Source organism: Acanthopagrus latus, chromosome 17, assembly GCF_904848185.1.
Source record: "Acanthopagrus latus isolate v.2019 chromosome 17, fAcaLat1.1, whole genome shotgun sequence".
NCBI classification, from domain to species: Eukaryota; Metazoa; Chordata; class Actinopteri; order Spariformes; family Sparidae; genus Acanthopagrus; species Acanthopagrus latus.
Genome location: NC_051055.1, coordinates 11,398,125 through 11,416,782, shown reverse-complemented (window position 1 = coordinate 11,416,782; position 18,658 = coordinate 11,398,125). Strand labels below are relative to the sequence as shown.

The 18,658-nt window shown below is 39.9% G+C and overlaps 1 protein-coding gene across 1 annotated transcript; it reads left to right on the top strand.

Moving 5' to 3' along the window:
* Window positions 1-5,278: 5,278 nt before the first annotated feature.
* Window positions 5,279-18,155, top strand: LOC119006496 (ectonucleoside triphosphate diphosphohydrolase 3-like). Its single transcript, XM_037075251.1, has 10 exons — window positions 5,279-5,443; window positions 10,113-10,265; window positions 10,616-10,733; window positions 10,964-11,123; window positions 11,687-11,846; window positions 12,657-12,884; window positions 13,806-14,069; window positions 14,170-14,301; window positions 15,429-15,566; window positions 16,436-18,155. The coding sequence occupies exons 2-10, from the start codon at window positions 10,116-10,118 to the stop codon at window positions 16,622-16,624; spliced, it is 1,539 nt and encodes a 512-aa protein (XP_036931146.1). The 5' UTR covers window positions 5,279-5,443; window positions 10,113-10,115; the 3' UTR covers window positions 16,625-18,155.
* Window positions 18,156-18,658: the final 503 nt, after the last annotated feature.

The window sequence follows — 18,658 nt, the reverse complement described above, 5'->3', positions numbered from 1 at the left end:
CTATAGGGTTGTGTTACATGTCTCCTGAGGATGTGTCTCTGTTGCATCATTGGTGGAGGAGAGTGTTTTCAGTATGATGTAGGCTATGTCAGTACCATAAAGACAGTTCTCCACAGTAGCTACCAGAGAGAGGAGCCCTTTTGAGTTGGGTTTGAGGTTGGCATGGGGTGGAGGAAGGGGAAGCGAAATGGAAGGGGGGCTGGGTTTAAAGTGCACAAGTCCACACATTAGAAACCCATACATTAGAGACTTGGTGGGATCATTTTGAATGCTTCAGTGATGTGTGTACAATGCATGTATGCGTATCTGATGCAAAATTAAGAGCTTCAATACTGACATACCAGTCCCTAAAAGCAAAAGGCAGGTAATGAAAACAATAATCTACCAGTACAAAAACTAAACAAACCAGTAAAATAAAAAACAGGGAGACACAAGGAGCAGGGGCAGCAAAAATAGAATGGAGGGGAGAACAATGATTGAGGGTGTCCACAGGATCTGTCACTTTCATGCTTTTTCTCACTCCTCATTTGCTCCAAGTTGAATTCTGGCTGTTTGAGGCAAATCTTGATGTTAAAGTGAGTACAGATTTAGCAACTGCATGGCTTATTTCTCACCTGAAATGTCCTCCTAACACATTTTGCGAAGTTATTTTTGTAATATCAAAGAAAGTTTCCGTATGAGCCACCACGGCCCATGACTGGATCTCCTACAATAAGGTGCAACCAGATGGGTGATTGCCAGAGGGTGCAGCCTGATTTGGTCAAGCATGTGGAGCTGGGAAGCGTTCCATGGACACCCTTGTGGATACAGGAGGACTGACTAATAGAACACAGGTGAGTAGGATACAGTGTGAGAAAACAGACAAAGACAGGAAGTGGAAAGTTATACATAACACATGAAGATAAAATTGACAAAATAAAAAATAAATTTGACAAACACAAAACATGACAGGATTCAAGCATGTTTTTGCTTCTACACTGTGACCTGGGTTTTTTTTTTTATCAACACTGCACAAGTATATTTATTTTGATGACTGCGGCAGGGTGGATAGTCTCATGACACTGAATTACAGTATACATTCGGATAGTATGGCCACAGAACAGGGTCAGTTCTCATATGCTATGACATGATAACAGAAGACATCAAACAAATCAGGTTGATTTAATATTGTGAGTGAGAGGGAGATGTAAGTATGAGAAGAACTGTTCAGAAAGATTATGGCAAGTGCTGAGGATGAGTCAGCAAAGAAGACAGGAGCAGGAAATCAATTGAGAGCGAGATGAGAGAACACAGAGCAAACCCCATTATCAACCGTTGGTCAAATTGAGACATCTGAATTATGCAGCCCTGGGTCATACTGGAGACTTGAAGTGCATCTGTCCTCTTATTGATCTGGCCACAACATGGCCACGACATTCACTCCATGTGCTGCGGCAGAGATTCATGGGGGTGTGTAGTGCATTTTGAAAGCACAGAATCAGGCACACATACAATTAGTTAAAAGTTCTCTGGGCAGCTTTCCAAATCTCAGCGGACGTCTACAGTCGTAATGTTGTGAGCTACTGCAACATGAGACGTCTTTCACAGAGGGCCTCTCCGCAGGCAGTTTTTTTTTTGTTTTTTGTAAAAATGGAGATGATTTTTATTTCTCTGCACTGGGTGTGGTCTAATTGAGCAGACAAAACACTTTCATAGTTTTAATTATCTAGGAATTAACAAAATAAGCAGAACTCCCACAGGACACTAATCCTGTCTTCACATCTCCACATCTGTGTCTGACATAAATGGTAAAGTGGGATCATCTACAGTTGCTTTGGACTTTTTTATCACGTCAGTGCTTTCACTTGAAACTTGTTGCTCAGGATGATGTTTCATCAGTGTTTAACATTGATCTTAAATCATTGTATTGTATCTCAGGAGTCCTTACGCTGAAGCAAATAGGTTTTTAACAATCAGGTGAGAAAACAAGTTGGACAAAAGTATTCAACCTTCCGGCTGATACTGTTGTGGCCTCCTTGAGTTTTGACCACTGCTTTTGTTGTCTTTGTTCAGTTGAAGGAACAAAACATTTAGAAAAATAAAAAAGAAAGAAATGCTGAAAAAGTTCTGCTATGGTAGAAAACATGATGCACTGCCCTTAAAATGAAGGAAATGAGATGCAGCGAAAAAAACTGTTAGAAACGCATCATAAACCTATCAAAGGTTTTTGTACACTGGTGCCCTACTGCAGGCAGCTGGTGCCCTTTTTATTTATTCGCCAGCCTTAGTCAGCCACTGGTTGCGATTCATTTAAAAAGGTGCAATGATACAGGTAGAATCACGGCTCTTTGCTGCATAATGCAGAGCTCAAACTTCATCCAGTGTTATAATTAAAGTGAGAAGTAAAAACTCACTATGAACAACTTCTCAAGTATCAGTTCTCATTAAAATTCCCCTAGTAGATTTTACTGGGGTTAGGAGTACAAACTATACCTCCTAAAATGTCATTCACATACTGTAGGCGACTACTAAATGGCATTCAGTTATTAAAGCTGGACTTTGAAACTGGAGAGTGGATTTCATGCCTTGTATCCTGTGACCTGCATAGTTCATTTGCTTAAGCTCAGTCTCTGAAAACACGGATTAAAGTTACAGTTTGGTTAGGATAATGACGTCTTTAAAAATCCAAAAACTAGACATGTCAAGTCAGTGGTGGCTTTTCTTAATGTTTGCCAAAGACAGCGAACATATGCTTTAGTTGCAACGGGCAGATATTTTAGGGAAAAAACAAATAAGTTGACGGATTTGCAAATATTCAGCTACTTCACAGATATGTTCATTAGATGATGATCACCTTAGTATGACCACATACGTAGTTTGAGGCGCAAAAAAAAACAAACCCTGAAAATTAGTTTTGCAAATATTTTTATGAGGAAGGAAATACAGTAAAGGATGCACACAATATGATTCAGTATGGCTGTTCTACTTTGCCCTGCAGGATTTTAACTTGGAGCAGTGGCAGCAGTTTATCATAGAACTCAAGTCCAATTCAGCAACATCTCAATATCTGACAGGTTAGTAGAAGAAACTCAGCAATCCTGCGGTGGGGATAGGTATATAATCTGTATCCAGGAGGCCTTAAACATAACGTTGAATAGGAGCAATTTGCCTTTCTTCTATTTCTTCTCTAAGTGCAAATCTAATTTTCATCGCCCTGTCTTTCCGGTTCATTTGGACCAGCGGGTTTCAGTTCTCACTTGAGGCAGCTAAAAATACTTTATCTTCATTCACTGAGCATTGAATCAGACATGTAATTCACTTCGACCGGCCCATCAGTGTCTTCGTCTTTCGACAGTCCACATAGCAGAGGACCACCCACATGCTGAAATGTTAAAGAATCTACTGGATTTGTAATGCAGCCACAGTGACGGGAAGACATTTTACAGACGTAGTACAAAAACAGAGGAGAGAATGTTCTCTTTCAGGACACTGGGTGGTGAGCTGGAGAGGCTATCTGGTGTTACCGTAAACACAATACATTGTTTATAGTAACACCAGTATGAGAATGCATTATCCCCCAATAAATGACTATGACAAATCAAAAATATGAAATGGAGCGAAATAAATGGAGGCTACAAGCCAGGTAGTATGACCAGCTGCAAGACTGTCGAACCCTTGAGTGTCGTTCACATTCCTCGTTGACTTAGCTCAGAGAAGCCCCGATCTTCCCATTAGCCCAAGGCTTAGTTTGTCAGTTTGATTTAGCACTCTGCATAAAATGGGGACTCCCTGCCAACAAACAGTTTGACCTACATTTATTTTACAAATTTTGGGGTAAACATAATTCTGGGAAGTTTACATTAAATCAAAATACATAATGTCATGTGACATTACGTATCTGCAAGTTACGTATCTGAACATATCTAAAAGTTTTTTTTTTTATTACAGGTGCATTATGTAAGAATTGGCCTCCTGTTAAATTCAAACTATAAAAATATAGCTATTAAAACTATAGCTCAGTTAGATATAATGGATTATATTTGCAAAGTTTACACTGTAACCATTCTCCAATTGCCTCTCAGACACTGTTCACTCATTGCAACTGAAGCATGATGACATGTTAACGATTTTATGAAGGCAGCTTTCAGCGAGTATTTGCTTAAAGGTACGCTTCAGCTATTTTATATTGATGCTCCTCATGTTACTGGACTCCCAAGATTGTGAAAAAGAATCCTCTAGATAGATGCAGCAGATGTCAACTGATCCTGCCTTTCACTCTCTACTTAGGGTCAAGCTCCAAAAGCACTGGATCCTACAGTTCCTGTACCGCAACCGGATAGATTTGATGATCCTGACATACTCATTTCACTTCGGCAACTTCATCAGACAGCTCCTCCAAAGCATGAGAAGACATTATACAACTGCTATCAAAGGTTAAGTAGCTTGTGGCTCGTAAACTGGAGATTGGACTGGATTGAGTTTTGAAATGTTGCCTGTAATCATTTAGAGACGAAGTTGGTGAACGAGTACGGTAGGCTGAGTCACTGTTGTAGTGAATAATTTAATGAACAAACACTGGCTGAATGTTTGACAGACAGTCAGACACAAGTGCACACAGTTCTCTTGTCTCGAGAAAGTGCTCCAAAATCCCCATGAACATGCACACAACACACTCATATGCACACAATTAAAAGTCTGCTTCCAGCTCTTTACTGTGTCTTTACTGTCCCTCAAGGCAAAACAAACACGACGGGTTAGGCCATTTTTCCATTCGTTCCAGTCTGCTATGAAAAGATTAATGACTCATAGCTTGTACTGTGGGAACTTCAGCGTTACATGTAAGCGGGAGATTGCAGGTAACAACACATCTGTGATTACTGGCAATATGTTTTTCATTGCTCATTGTTCCTTTAATTCAAGCCTATCAGGTAAGAGCTGACGTTGTGATAGGAGACACTCAGCCACACTGCACTTTGTCTTATTGATTACGTCAATTAATCTTACGATGGCTCCTGCTCGCTTCTCACATTGTTTAACACACACACACACACACACACACACACACACACACACACACACACACACACACACACACACACACGTATATTAGCTTAACCATCAGATGGTAAAGAAGGAGTGGGACTGCATCATCCACTGGCTGCGCTTCCTGCTCTGCTTCACTGTTGTGGTGGGAGTGGTGAACACTGAAGTTTGGATGCATTGCTCCTCCCATGTTCCCTTGCTCCCTCACGCTCTGTTTTTTTTTTTTTTTTTTGAAGGGGTGGTGTGGTTGGGGGGGTTTACACCACTCCTGTTCTTGTGGACTGATCACTCTTAAGATCTCTCCCACTCACAGCACACCACCTATCTCCCTCTCCACTGTTTCCTGCTGTCTTTCTTCATCCCTTCTTCAGAGCCACATCACTCCCACTCCAAACTAGGATCTACAGTCCAGCTCTTCAAGGTAAGAAACACACACAAACACATGCAATTATTAACCTAAAAACAAGGCAATGTTTAATTCTTATATAACACCTAAAGTTGTGTGCATGTGTGTGATTCAGTCTGATATGATAAATACACATGTTGGCGCTCAACTACATTGTCACTACTCCTCACCCTCCTGGAGGACCAGTTCCCTGCAGGCAGAGGTCACAACACGTGTAAATTCGTATCAGCTATTTTGTTCCCATGCAGGTCCACAGGGCTGTATGTCAAGGGATTCTGTGGGTGTTGTCACTGCTGAAGCTTACAATGCAGGTTCTACTAGTTTGACCCATCATTCAGTTTAAAACTTAAGATCAAGCTCTGCTGCACTGTGTATTTTGTTTACCTTGTGCACAAATAAACTGTAAGGTGGGTGTGTTTTGCAGACGGATGGATAACAGAGAGCAAAGTGGTTCAGGAGCAGTCGGCCCAAACAAATATGTTATCCTGTGCACTTTGAAGGTTGCTTTAAGAAAATGCACAAATGATCGCAGTGTAAAAATGTAAATGAATAATGACACAGGAAAAATAAGTATCCTGTACAAGGGAGGCATTTTCATTCAGGGGCAGTAAATGTTAGAAATATCTCATAAAAAAGGGGCACATTGTCTCTTTGCTTTACTTTTACTTTTGCTGATTTGCAAAACTGTTGTTATAAAAAACCCTCCCAGTTTAGGTTGAACAAGCTAGAGCATTGTAATTCTTTTTGTATTTAACTTGCGATGAGTTAAAAACTATAACATTGAAGTGAAATTAAGTAAAAACGTTACCCATCTCTACTTAGGTCATTTGATTTTATTGTGTCTCCGCATTTGGCCAAGTTACAGCAGGCAGTTTGTAATACAATGCAATCCAAATTTGTATTCAACGATAACAACACTTGTCATATTTGTTCACGTAAAAAGCCGTCAAGAGATGAAAAGTAGCAGTAGCCGCACACTCTGTGCAGCACATCAGTTACATTTTCTGTATTGGAGTTATGTTAAAATACTTACATATTTGAGAGAAATTACTGGTAAAAAAAAAAAAAAAAAACGTGATGAAGGAGAAAAAACAGAACTTGAGAAAAACTGCATTATCCCTGCTTTAGGTACGGTAAAGCATACATTCTTGATTACAGTTCCTAAGAGTTGTTATTTGAAAAATATGTAAGCGGTGAAGTTTGTAAACTTCTGTGATTTTATTTGACAGCCACTGAAAGTCACTGATTTTTTTCAAGGGTGCGGGCTTAGGGTTAGGGTCAGGGTTAGCCAGAGGGACACTGTTAACGACAGCCAGCAGGTGAAGTCAGAGATCAATGAGCTCAGGTTAATATGGGCTTTTACAGATGTTTCCATTCATACATAAAACATTTTAAAAAGCCTTTCTTCAATAGGGGTAAAATGATTAAGTTAAAGGTCACTTTACATACAGTAAGTCTTGTAAAATGAATAAAATGCTGATGTAGATATCTTTCCGTTGGTTTCTTATATAATTCAGGCAGAAACCTGCCAACAACTTGACAGTCAAATCGCCACTGTAGCTCTTTCGCACGCCTTGAAAAAGGGTCTGATAACATGGAATCAAGTGAGTCACACACACACAACAGTGAAGTGCTAAGCAGACTCAAGGACATGTTTGCCGGAGACATGAGAAATGTGTGTTGTCATGTCTCCAGGTGTAATCACACCTTGTCCAACAGCTTTGACTCACTGTTGCTGTGGTAACACTAAAGAGGTGATCTAAGACAAAAGCAAACATTGTCTGTACAGTGTTGTTACAGTCTACTGATGATGGCTGGGAGAAAAGTTTACTTTTGAATTTACATGGCTTAAAAGGAAATTCTTTAATATAATATAAGCAAAAAGGTGAGAGATAGGGAGGGAGGCAGATAATTTTTGTGCTGCTTTGCCGGCTGTTTAACAGTCTGGTAATAACACCCATAACAAGGCTGAAACAGGTACAAGGTTGTGATTATAATATCGCAATCATTGATGCTGAACAAATGGCATGAAGTTTTAACTATTTTGAGTGAGGGATGGTTGAATAATTCACATTTCTCTGTCATTGTTGATATTCATTCATATACTTCATGACTTTTCAAAGACAGTTATGCTTTTTTTCCCTCCTCTTACTACTTTTTTTAGTCCTTGCTATTACATAACATGGCAATGCCATTACCCTTGGTGCGGGTGTGTGTGTGTGTATGTGTGTGTGTGTGTGCATGTGTGTGTGTGTGTGTGTGGGTGTGTGACCTGTAATGGCAACCATCTTGCACAGCTATGACCTCATGAGAGATGAATGTGTTATTCAGGGATAAAACCAACAGCCTTGCGTATGGGAAGTGTTTCATCAAAGCCCACATGAGTATATATCACTGAGTATACATCACTGAGTATATATTTGAAAGTCAAACAGAGCAGTTTCTGGCACGCCGTGTTCATGACCAACTTGAAAATATGTCTGAAAAAAGTCTTAAGAAGTGGTTTCATTGCTTGCAGCCTGACAAATTTATTTGTTCTAGATATTAACTAAATGTCTGGCTGCTTCTTCACAGCCATTAGGAAGAGGGAAACACTCAACAAACAGAATTATTTTTAATTGCAGGTTTCCTCGTCCATTAGGTTTTTGCTATTTTGCAATTTGGCAGCAACTCGATGTTGGATGTTCTAATACAGTTCTACTCTCAAACAACAACAACTTCTGCCAATCACTGTTTGGAATAAGGTGGAAACATAATTCACTACAAGCTTCATCATTATTGTATTTCAGTGCAGCTGCACACAAGTTTTGAAAACAAAATATGTGAGGATTTCTTGAGACGTCAGCAAAATATACTTGCTGGCTATTGAACTGCACTGTTCTTAGAAGCTGTTTGTGTCTTGCTGACAGGCAACAGTGTTGGGAAAGTTCACTTTCTACATGAACTAGTTCAAAGTTCAGTTCACAAATTTTAAAATGAACTGGTTCAGCCTATAGTTCATAAGTCAACATTTTGAACTGAGTTTACAGTTGGAAAATGAACCAGTTCATAGTTCTTTTTTTTTTTTTCAATATGTTGCTGCAAGCTATTATTTTTCAAAATGATTACCACAGCCTATATAGAACCACAGACAGCAATTATGTTATCAGGTTTAACACTGAAACTGCAGGTCTCTGACAATGTACTGCAAAACCAGGTTATCCAGCTGTAGCTAGAAGATGAAGACAGCAGAGCTGCTACTGTACGCCGTTAATGTGATTTGGATAGTAGAGGATCAGTTTTGGCTTGCCGTCGCTGAAACTCGGCGGGTGAAGTTTACACAAAGAGGTCAGATTTTTCCCACCTGGATCATCACTGACCTTTTCATAAATTGTTTCAAGTAATCATGAAGATGCCATATTAATAGTGGAGGCAGAGCCAGAGTGCTGCTGCCTTCATTTTGTTGATGATCCATGCGGCGGTGCGACTCTGTGGTGGCTGGTGTTGCCATATTGGGTGTTTTCCCGCTACATATTAAGGCCTGTCTATGGTGTGTGTTAGCCGGGTTTTTGCCTGGAATGCTCTGGAAATCTGGCACTCTCTTTTTAACAAAGTTAAACTGCAAGAGATTTCCGTTCACATACCCCAGAATGAACGCGTTCACAATAATGTTCATCAGGCAGAGTACAGTACATTCAGTTCACGTTCACCCAAAATATGAACAAGTTCATGAACGATCATTCATCGAACACATTTAGGCACAACACTGACTGGCAAGCCCTTAAAAACTGTCAACACTTGATCCTGCTGGGAACTGGTGCCTCCTAATTTACACCTCAAATAATTAGTACTCTTCAAAGAAACCTCGTCTAGCAGAGGCTTGTCCTTTGTAGACACTTTGCAATAACATTTTGGGAGTAAAATATCTCGCCGCAGGGATTACTGTTCATGATTAAAGGTCCCATATTGTGAAAAACATATTTTCTCTGGTCTCTACATATATAAGCTGGTCCTCCCTGACCTGCCAACTCCCAGAATGAGGAAAACAAGCGATTCCTGCATGGTCTCTGCAGCCCACCCACTGGTAACATGGCGCTCCTACAGGCTGTTCTGATTTAGCTCTTGTCATTACCTAATGAAAGGAGTCATGAAACGAAAACATCTCCACGAGCCATAGCGATACATATGTATACATCCACCATAAACATTAGCGCATGCTACCGCTAGCGTAGCAGACGGAGCTCATTAGCATTTAAAGGTGCAGGCACAGAAACAGTCTGCTCTCATTAGAGCTCAGTAGAGCAACTTTTAGACAGCTGAAATTCGGGACCACTGATGGATTTGGGGCAATGCATATCGAATACAGTGGTGTTGGACCTCTGACAGCTGTGTGAAATTGATGAAAAACTGTAAAATATGGGACCTCTAAAGGTAAGTATTTCAAGCAAACAATTCAGCAAATAAGGATCCCCCTTTGATTTTGTTTCCTTTCCTGTGTTTGTTAATGTGACTGTATTGCTGAGAGATCAATACTATTAATGCTGCCAACATCATCCAAGAGCATACAGTAAATAAAGTGTACTATTATTGCTTAGCATCCCTTTTCAGACCTCTCCACATGTCATCAAGCTGAGAGCCAAAATGCTTTTAGCGAGAGCCACAGTACTTCTTTTTCTTCATTTTATCTTGCATTTCTTGCCAACAGGAAATGGCCTCCAAACAGGAAACGGACGGACGGCAAATGGGCTACAAGTGTCGCATAGCAGGGGTGTTGCTACTCCTCTTGACCAGTATTGCTGCCCTCATTGCTGTTGCTGTCATCCAGGACACCTGGAGGTTCAAGGAGTACAGCTTAGAGGTGAACACATACACATATGTGAACTTAGAGGGACTGTATAGTAACGCTATAAAACAATTCTCAGAACACATCCATACAGAGAAAGAGAGACAGAGATGTGTACACAAACACGTCTCAGCTCCGACACACACTCAGTTGCGAATGCGATGCTGGACGTTATCCAGATGTAAGGGTCAAAGCAGGAGGTTTCTCTCATCAGGCAGCTTACTAAAGGAAGGTCCTGAATGCCCATGTGTGAGTTTGTAATGGTGAGGGGAAGGCGGTGGGGGTTGCAGCAGCCTCTCTGTGGTTACATTCAAATGGAAAGTGTGACCCTGAAACATGTTTTTGTTTCTTCTTCTCCCCTTCAGTATGGCATAGTGATAGACTCGGGTTCATCTCGATCCACCGTGTACCTGTACGAGTGGCCAGGAGAGAAGCAGAATGACACAGGAGTGGTAACGGAGATAAAGAACTGTAGAGTTGCTGGTGAGTCATTGTCTCTAAAACAACAGCAGCACTATGCAGATTTTGTACATTAAAGTTCCATATTTCTTGAGATTGAGACATTTAGGAGTAAAAACCTAGTATGGGATGTGAGAAGATAAAGATTTGAGTCATCCATCAACCTGTATAAAGTTAAAAACGTTAACAAAGGCATTTCATTTTACGTGTTTGGCACATGCCAGTATGATTTTATCTTGGCCTTGTGCCCACAGGTGCCGGTATCTCAGAGATGAAAGCTGACCCACAGAAAGATGCAGAGTCGTGGAAAGCATTCCAAGTCTGCATGGACGACATCATTAATGGCATTCCTGCTGCAAAACAGAATGCCACACCTCTCTACCTGGGAGCTACTGCTGGAATGAGACTGTTACAGTAAGAAAGTGTCAACGAAAAGTTAGATGCTAACTTAGCTTTACAGATCCTTTCATGCTATTAGTCCTAGAGATGATTTGATCCTTCACTCTGCTCTCAGGCTTTGTAGTCAGTTCTTACACTGGTTCAACAGGACACTTCACTGTAGAAAATAGATAACAGGTCCAGCACAGAGGAAATTTAAATAGCTTTAGTTTGATTTGTTTGACTTGCTTTCATATCAGACAGTTCAAGTGTAAATACTCCATCTGCTAAGGATGATATTTAGCTATTGCTCTTCCTGTTGGACATTTAGCATTAAAGACTGGGAGTAAAGGGGAAACAACTGGCCTGGTATTGTTCAAAGGTAACGTTACATCCTGAAGGTAACCACATATTTAAAATAATCAATACAATAAAGTACTTTTGTATGGCTCAGACAAATGAAATGTCAAGCTAATTGTCTCCTAGCTAACTCTATAGCTTAACGTGTAGTGTACAGACGTGAGAGACGTATCAATCTGCTCATCTAACTTTCCAAAAGAAAAGCTACACATTATTGCTGTTTTCTGTTTTGCTATAAGTGAGCAGGATGAGAAGAGGTCCAACGCCGTCATGGCAAGTCTCCGAAAATACCTAAGTTCTTTGCCGGTTAACTTCAAAGGCGCTTCCATCATCAGTGGTCAAGAGGAAGGGCTGTATGGGTGGGTCACTGTCAACTACCTCATGGGAAACTTAATCGAGGTAAGACACATCTATATAGATCAAAGTGTACCTATCCTTTAAAGCTGGGGTTGGTAAGAGTGTAGAAACCAGCAGAAGCAATCTGTTTTTTTTCATTATTAAGTATTCATCTGAAAAAGTCCCACCTCCTTCCATCAGGGCTCCCCATAGTGCCTCTGAGCCAAAACACATGACTGTGCCCTTCCTGACTGGCTCTCGCTGCAAACTGCAGCTGCATCATCTTAACCATAAGTTCCTTTTCAGCTGGGGCCGCCACCCCCATTTTTCCAGGTGTTGAGGGGTTAGATCAGCAATCTTACATTACATTTAGACACAGCATTAAAGATTTCATTCCAAAGAAAGCCTTTACTGGGCTTAGGGGCCCTGTACTTTGTAGTACTCAAAAAAAATACTGTAGTTTGTACCTGAACAACAGCTTGTCGCCACTTCTACTATGCACTTGTTCTTTGGGTCAGGAACTGTGGTTCGTGCTACAGAGCTTTCAAGCTGCAAAGATCAGGCTCAGTGGCTGTGTACTGTGAGGGCAGCAACATTGTCTATGCCAACCATGTCTCAGTTGCATGTTAGAAAACACCTAGCACTGTCACAATGAAGGTAAACAACAAACATGGCTATTGTTAGTACTCAACCAATGACATACTTGGCTTTGGCTGCATTTTCTCTGCTATTCTTGTGCCACTAGCTTGCTAATAGTTTTAGCAATTTATGTTAATATAGCCAGTCTTGTGGGATTAACATTGGGTTGTTATGATATTTACTACAAATAAAACACATCATATGGTAAACTAACCTTTCCCATTATAATGGCAGAAAAACATGTGGAACGCCTATATACGCCCAGATGGGGCAAAGACTGTTGGATCCATGGACCTCGGTGGAGCATCAACACAGATTGCCTTTGCAATCGCAGATAATCTCACAGGCCCTGACTACATGCCTATCAAACTGTACGGTTATCCTTACAATGTGTACACACACAGTTTCCTCTGCTACGGAAAAAATGAGGCGGAGAAGAGGATTCTGGACAAAGTAATCCAGGTACGCACCTTTTCCATTCATCAGCAATCATGTATGAACTCATCTTTAAACTTTCATTTGCATGTAAACAATGCTCGTGAAAAGCAATAATTTGAAGTTGTACGTGACAATGTGTTAAAATGTAGAATTCCCTCATGAAGAGGCAAATCTCATTTAAAAAAGCCTCTCATACAGAGTATGTACAACTCTAATGTTAAAAATGTACATTTTAACATGTGACTTTATTTTTCTTTTCACATGTTAAAATTTGAATTCATATGTGACAATAGCATATGAAATGTGAAAATGTTGAAACCTCATGTTAAATTGTGATTTCCACATGTGAAAAGACACATTTCACACAAGGGTTACAGTAGTGCACATGGAAATATTGTGTCTATCACTGGAGTTCAAACCTCTTTGGGGTGAGTTTGCCCCCTTGACAGTATAAGTTTCTGTCCAGTGCAAGCAGCAGTGGGATTATGTGCTTTTTTCTGCATACATGTGCAGGTTAAACATCCATTAGTGCCAAGTTAAGCAAGTTAATTGCTAACAGGCAAATGGAGCGAAGTCCGGAATGCATTATGTTGTAAAGAGTATTGATCAGATCAAGAATGCTGTCAAGCTAGTCTGTGAGAAATGCACCATTTCTGGCAGCTTATAGCAAAATTGTTAGTAATTTTTCTGGAGAAGCATGCATGTGATGGCTGTGAGACTGTGTCATGGGTATACATTTTTTGGCTGGGTCTTTGTATAAAATGTTAACTAAAGTTAGCATTAACATCAGGATCTGTATTTAGTTCAAATAAATAAGTCATGATTTATGTAAAGATGGTGTCTGTCAGTGGGACTGTCCAAACTCTCCCCTCTCATCTCATCCCCCTATGTGTTTTCCTGTCCCATCCTTCATTTGACATTTTCTTCCTCCGTGTAATGTTCCAGGAATCATCAAACCCAGCCTACATTATTAACCCCTGCTTCCCTGAAGGTTATAACACAACCATTAAGGCCTCAACCGTTTACGACACAGAATGCACAAAGAAACCAAGAGGCTACAACCCAGATCAGGAATACTTCATGGTTGGAGTCGCTGACTCAGACAGGTGTTTAAGCATCGTCAAGTCCATATTTGATTTCGAGACTTGCTCCTCATCTCAGTGTTCCTTCAATGGCGTCGAGCAGCCACCTGTCACTGGAGATTTTATGGTAACACGCATTCCAAATTAAAAGGCATACATGAATATGTTTCTGTTCATTAAATATATGGTATGTTTCTAATATGATATGTTTCTATTGTTCCTTCCAGGCATATGCAGGATTCTTCTACACTGCTAGGGCGCTGCTGAAGAGTGGCACAGAAGATCTTGATGACTTCAATTCAGATTTTGATCGATTCAACGCCTCAGTCAGGCAATTCTGCAACTCACACTGGGACGTGGTAAGTTCTTCTAGTTGCTATAGTAATAAGAGGAGGAGAAGAGGTGGAAGAAAAGTGTGAGATGAGAAGAAAGAGAATATAGGAAGAAAAAATGTAGAAATAAAGAAAGAAGCAAGGCAGACTTAGAAGTGGTGAGGCAAACTCCACCATTATTGCACATTTGACAGCCACATTCCACAATAATTATACTTATCAATGACTTGAGCTTGAGGATTGCTGACTGTGGTGTGCCTAGAACTAGTAATAACATTTCCTGTCTTTGAGATTTACACATACTGATCTGCTAATCTATTTTAAACAAGAAAAAAAAAGTTCACTTGTACTTAAAGAGTATTTCTGCCACGCCAGAGGGGATATTTCTCCCGTGCATCAAACGCCAAAAGTGCTGCATCATATCTAAATTTACTTCTGGATAGATGTTTTATCTGATCTTATCTTAAATGTCCAGTGTGTGGGATAATGGGAAGTTTAGGTGCAGAAATGGAACATGATGTTTTCATTAGTTTAGTAGATTTCATTACCTTACCTCCAGATTCCAACGAGCATGTCAGTTGCCGCGTCTATTTTTGTTTTTGACAGAAGCTGACAGGGGCCCTGTCAAACTGCTCAGAGCAGATAAAGGCAGGCAGCTGGTCAGACACAGCAACGGCATAGATCACATGTCATGTACATGAACAATAAACACACTTTCAACAGGCCAACTCTCCTCAACTGTGGCAGAGGAGCAAAACTCAAGGCAAAAATAATGAAATTAACAAAATCCAAGCAAGTCAGCACTATCAGGCTGGCATGACATTGCGCTTCTTAAAGGTTTTCATTTGTGGTGTGAAGCTGAGTAGAGGACCAACAAATCAAAGTCGCTGGGTTACAGAGCCGTGCCTGGTGGATTCAAGGGGTTAGAACGGGCCTTTTATATCAAATGATAGAGCTGGTCCTCTTCCACTGCTGTGCTTCTAAAGTTGCCTGGATTGGACAAAGCAAACACAAGGATTAGAAAAGGCTTCTTTTGTTTTCATCTGAATTTTGACCATAACATTGATATTTTGTTGTTAAGCATTCAGGTCATTTGTATCATTAAGCTTCCTAATCACAGGCTACACTCTGACCTCTGTTTCTCTTTCTTTCAGCTGAGGAAGGAAAAGACATGGATCTCTGCCAGATATCTTAAGACTTACTGTTACTCAGGTCACTACATGTTCAGTTTGCTGGCAGATGGATACAAGTTTGACAAAGATACCTTTAAAAACATCAACTTCGCAAAACAGGTTGGTTGAACAAAAAAACTACTTGCTCCCACAACTGTCTTCTGCTATTCAACACAGAGCTATGATGCCAATAAGTATCCACCTTATTCTTTCTGTATTCATGAAAACTCTCAAAAAATAATATATGCATTATATATTTAAGATTCTTTTGAATCATTATTATATTATAAAACCATCAGAAAATGGTTAGTCCCTAGTGTTCAGATGTTCAGCAGCATTTAAACATAAGACAAATGTGAATTAGGCCACCCATTGGGACACATAAAGGACGGTTGGCTGACATACCGATCATCTGCGCTCAAAAAATCGAGGCCAGAGTGAAAGGCAGGCAATGTATTGCTCCAGGAAGCCCTGAGGACATGGAGCCTCTCTCACAAAGGAACTCCCTCAACAGAAGGGGATTCCTCATCTGCGACACTCTGTCTGTCACTCATGAGTCATAAAGAAAGATAGCAGCTATTAAAAAGTGGCACATTACAGCCACAGTTTCCAAATGACATGCCGGTTAGCCTTTAGACTTTGCAAGAAGTTCCAAGCTGGCTAAACTCCCAATTTCCAGTGCCGACCAACAAGGGGGTTAGTGTCCTGGGTGAGCTGGTCAGTGCCTTTGAGGTGTCTGGGAGTCTGGTGGCACTTGGTTGGTCCTTTAAGAGACAAAACAGGACACATTTTTATTATATTTTACAGGAATGGTCTTTAAGTGTTGTGACTAACTTTTTGCCCTAGAGATGTACAGCAATCATGGAGCTTCTCTGGATGTGCAAAGTGACGATTAGCTGACTGGAAGCATGTGCTATTGACAAAATACTGTGTACAGCATACCAATTCACAGTCACATCATCTCTTGTCTTGTCTCATCTTGTCTGTAGGTAAAGTCAACCAGCATAGGTTGGAGTTTGGGCTACATGCTGAACATGTCCAATATGATCCCATCTGAAGTGAAAGAAATCTTCCCCATGACGAACCCTGTCTTTGCCGGCCTTATCTTTTTATTTTCAGCACTAACTATCGTGACTGTCGTCATAGTTTTCATCTTCCTCGTTCGCTCCTGCTTCTGAGAGTTAAACTCTCAGGAATATAAAGGGAAATTATCTGCCTCTGTAAACCTATGGCACTGTTGTAATCCTGTAAGTAGTGTGACAGTAGCATGTGTGCCAAGATACTTACAGTGAATGTTACAAATGAAAATGTTTTGTTTTTTTTAATTTTTCAGCCTGAGCCATTTCAATCCATAGTTTTTAAAAACTGAAGAAAGAGCCTCAGAATGAAAACCGTGTATCCTGCTTGCTTCACATGAGATATGAATTTTTTTGAGACAGTGAAGACACTTCATAGAACATTTAGCTTTCATTTTGTATTTCTCAGGGAAACTCAAAGATTTGAATCAGATCTTTTTATATTACGTTTTTCATGCTCCACTTAATTGAAATAGTGTTGATATGCAGGTGAAAATGTGACATTGTGGTATGGGATACTATATGTGCATTGATGCTCACATGACACATACACACATGGACCACCTGACAAAAGTTTGAACTGTTCAATCACTGACTGTGTTTTTTCCCCCTTGAATTAAATGTGCATGTTTATATGGGATTGCACTGAATGGATCTGCTTTACTTTTAACAGATTTAGCTTCATTGTAGTGTTGATAGCAAAACTACACGACAACTATCCACATTTAACGAATTAAATGAAAACCTCCCCCATGAATAATGTATTGAATGTGCAATGTGCCATTTATTCATTATGACTACATGTTACAAATGTCATTTTTGATACCCCTTTCATAAACCGTTAGTAGATTTAAATACAAGATTAATGATTTTCAGACAGTAGCCAGCTGATCACTGGAAATGATTTATTGTTTCAACAGTTCAGAATTTTTTAAGCTTTAAATAGATTGTATTTATATATTAAACTTAAACAAAGTATTTTGGGATTTCACATAACTGGTTAAATCGTAGTTGAAGGTTTGAGATAAGTCACGGGTGAAATCTGAGAAAATGACACCGTCACATATAGTGTTGGGGATAAGTCCTGTCAGCACCAATAATCCATGCATTTCTACTTGTCAGTGCAATCTATACATAGTGTTTGTTTATTATGAATGATTCCAGTGTCAATGTGTAGCTTTTGATGACAGATTCATTTCAGTTTGCAGAGACTAGCTTACAGATTTAAAGCTTTGACCACAAGGTATTTTATAGTTGTTTTGTTTTTTTTGTTTTTTTTATCTTGTCTGGCAGCGAGAAATGGATCAAACTGACAATAACTGTTTGAAACACTTGTTTACATTCAAAACATTCAAAATCAGACTTTTATTGTACTGTCTTTGTTGTTTTTTTTCCAAGATAAAATCATCACAGAACATATAATTATACACTCATTTCTGACAGGACACAGCATGAATAAAAAAGTGTGTGTGAATGTGTGTGTGCATCTTTGAGGCTGTATAAACATGATGCTCATTTTCCTTAACACTGTTGTCTTTGCACTGGAGAGAATTATGCATGGTTCATGTGTAATGCTCTGACTGTATTGGTCCTGTTTTGATAACAGTTCTCTATGTTCAGTGTATAATAAACGCATCTACTACGACCTTGTGTTGCTGTTATGTGAGATTGAGTCTGTGCTGCACCTTGACATACATTACTGATGATAACTCAAGCTCAGCATGTTACTGAACACTTAAATCTCTGGTGGTTCCCTCTCCAAAGCATGTATTAATTAGCAGAGATGATGATCAAGTTAAATTCCTCTGTTTCATTTGTGGCAGCAAGTGAAAGTTTCCAACACACGCAGCTCTTCCTCCACTAACCTTTCAACCCCCTCTCATACTGTGTACTACATCGCCCTTTAGTGGTGCCATGTTGCCGGTGCAGAACACACGAGATGAGTATTCAGTGTTTGAAATGTGTGGGGTTCTTTTTCTTATTGAAAGATTTGTATAAAGACGAAAGAAAAAGAAAAAGAGACATTTGAAACTACAGCAATATCCACTGGTTCTACAGACACTCACAGAATCCCTGTTTTGAAAGACATGGGAGGCAATGTGTTGATGAATGTTCTCAGTCATCCACGTCATGGTA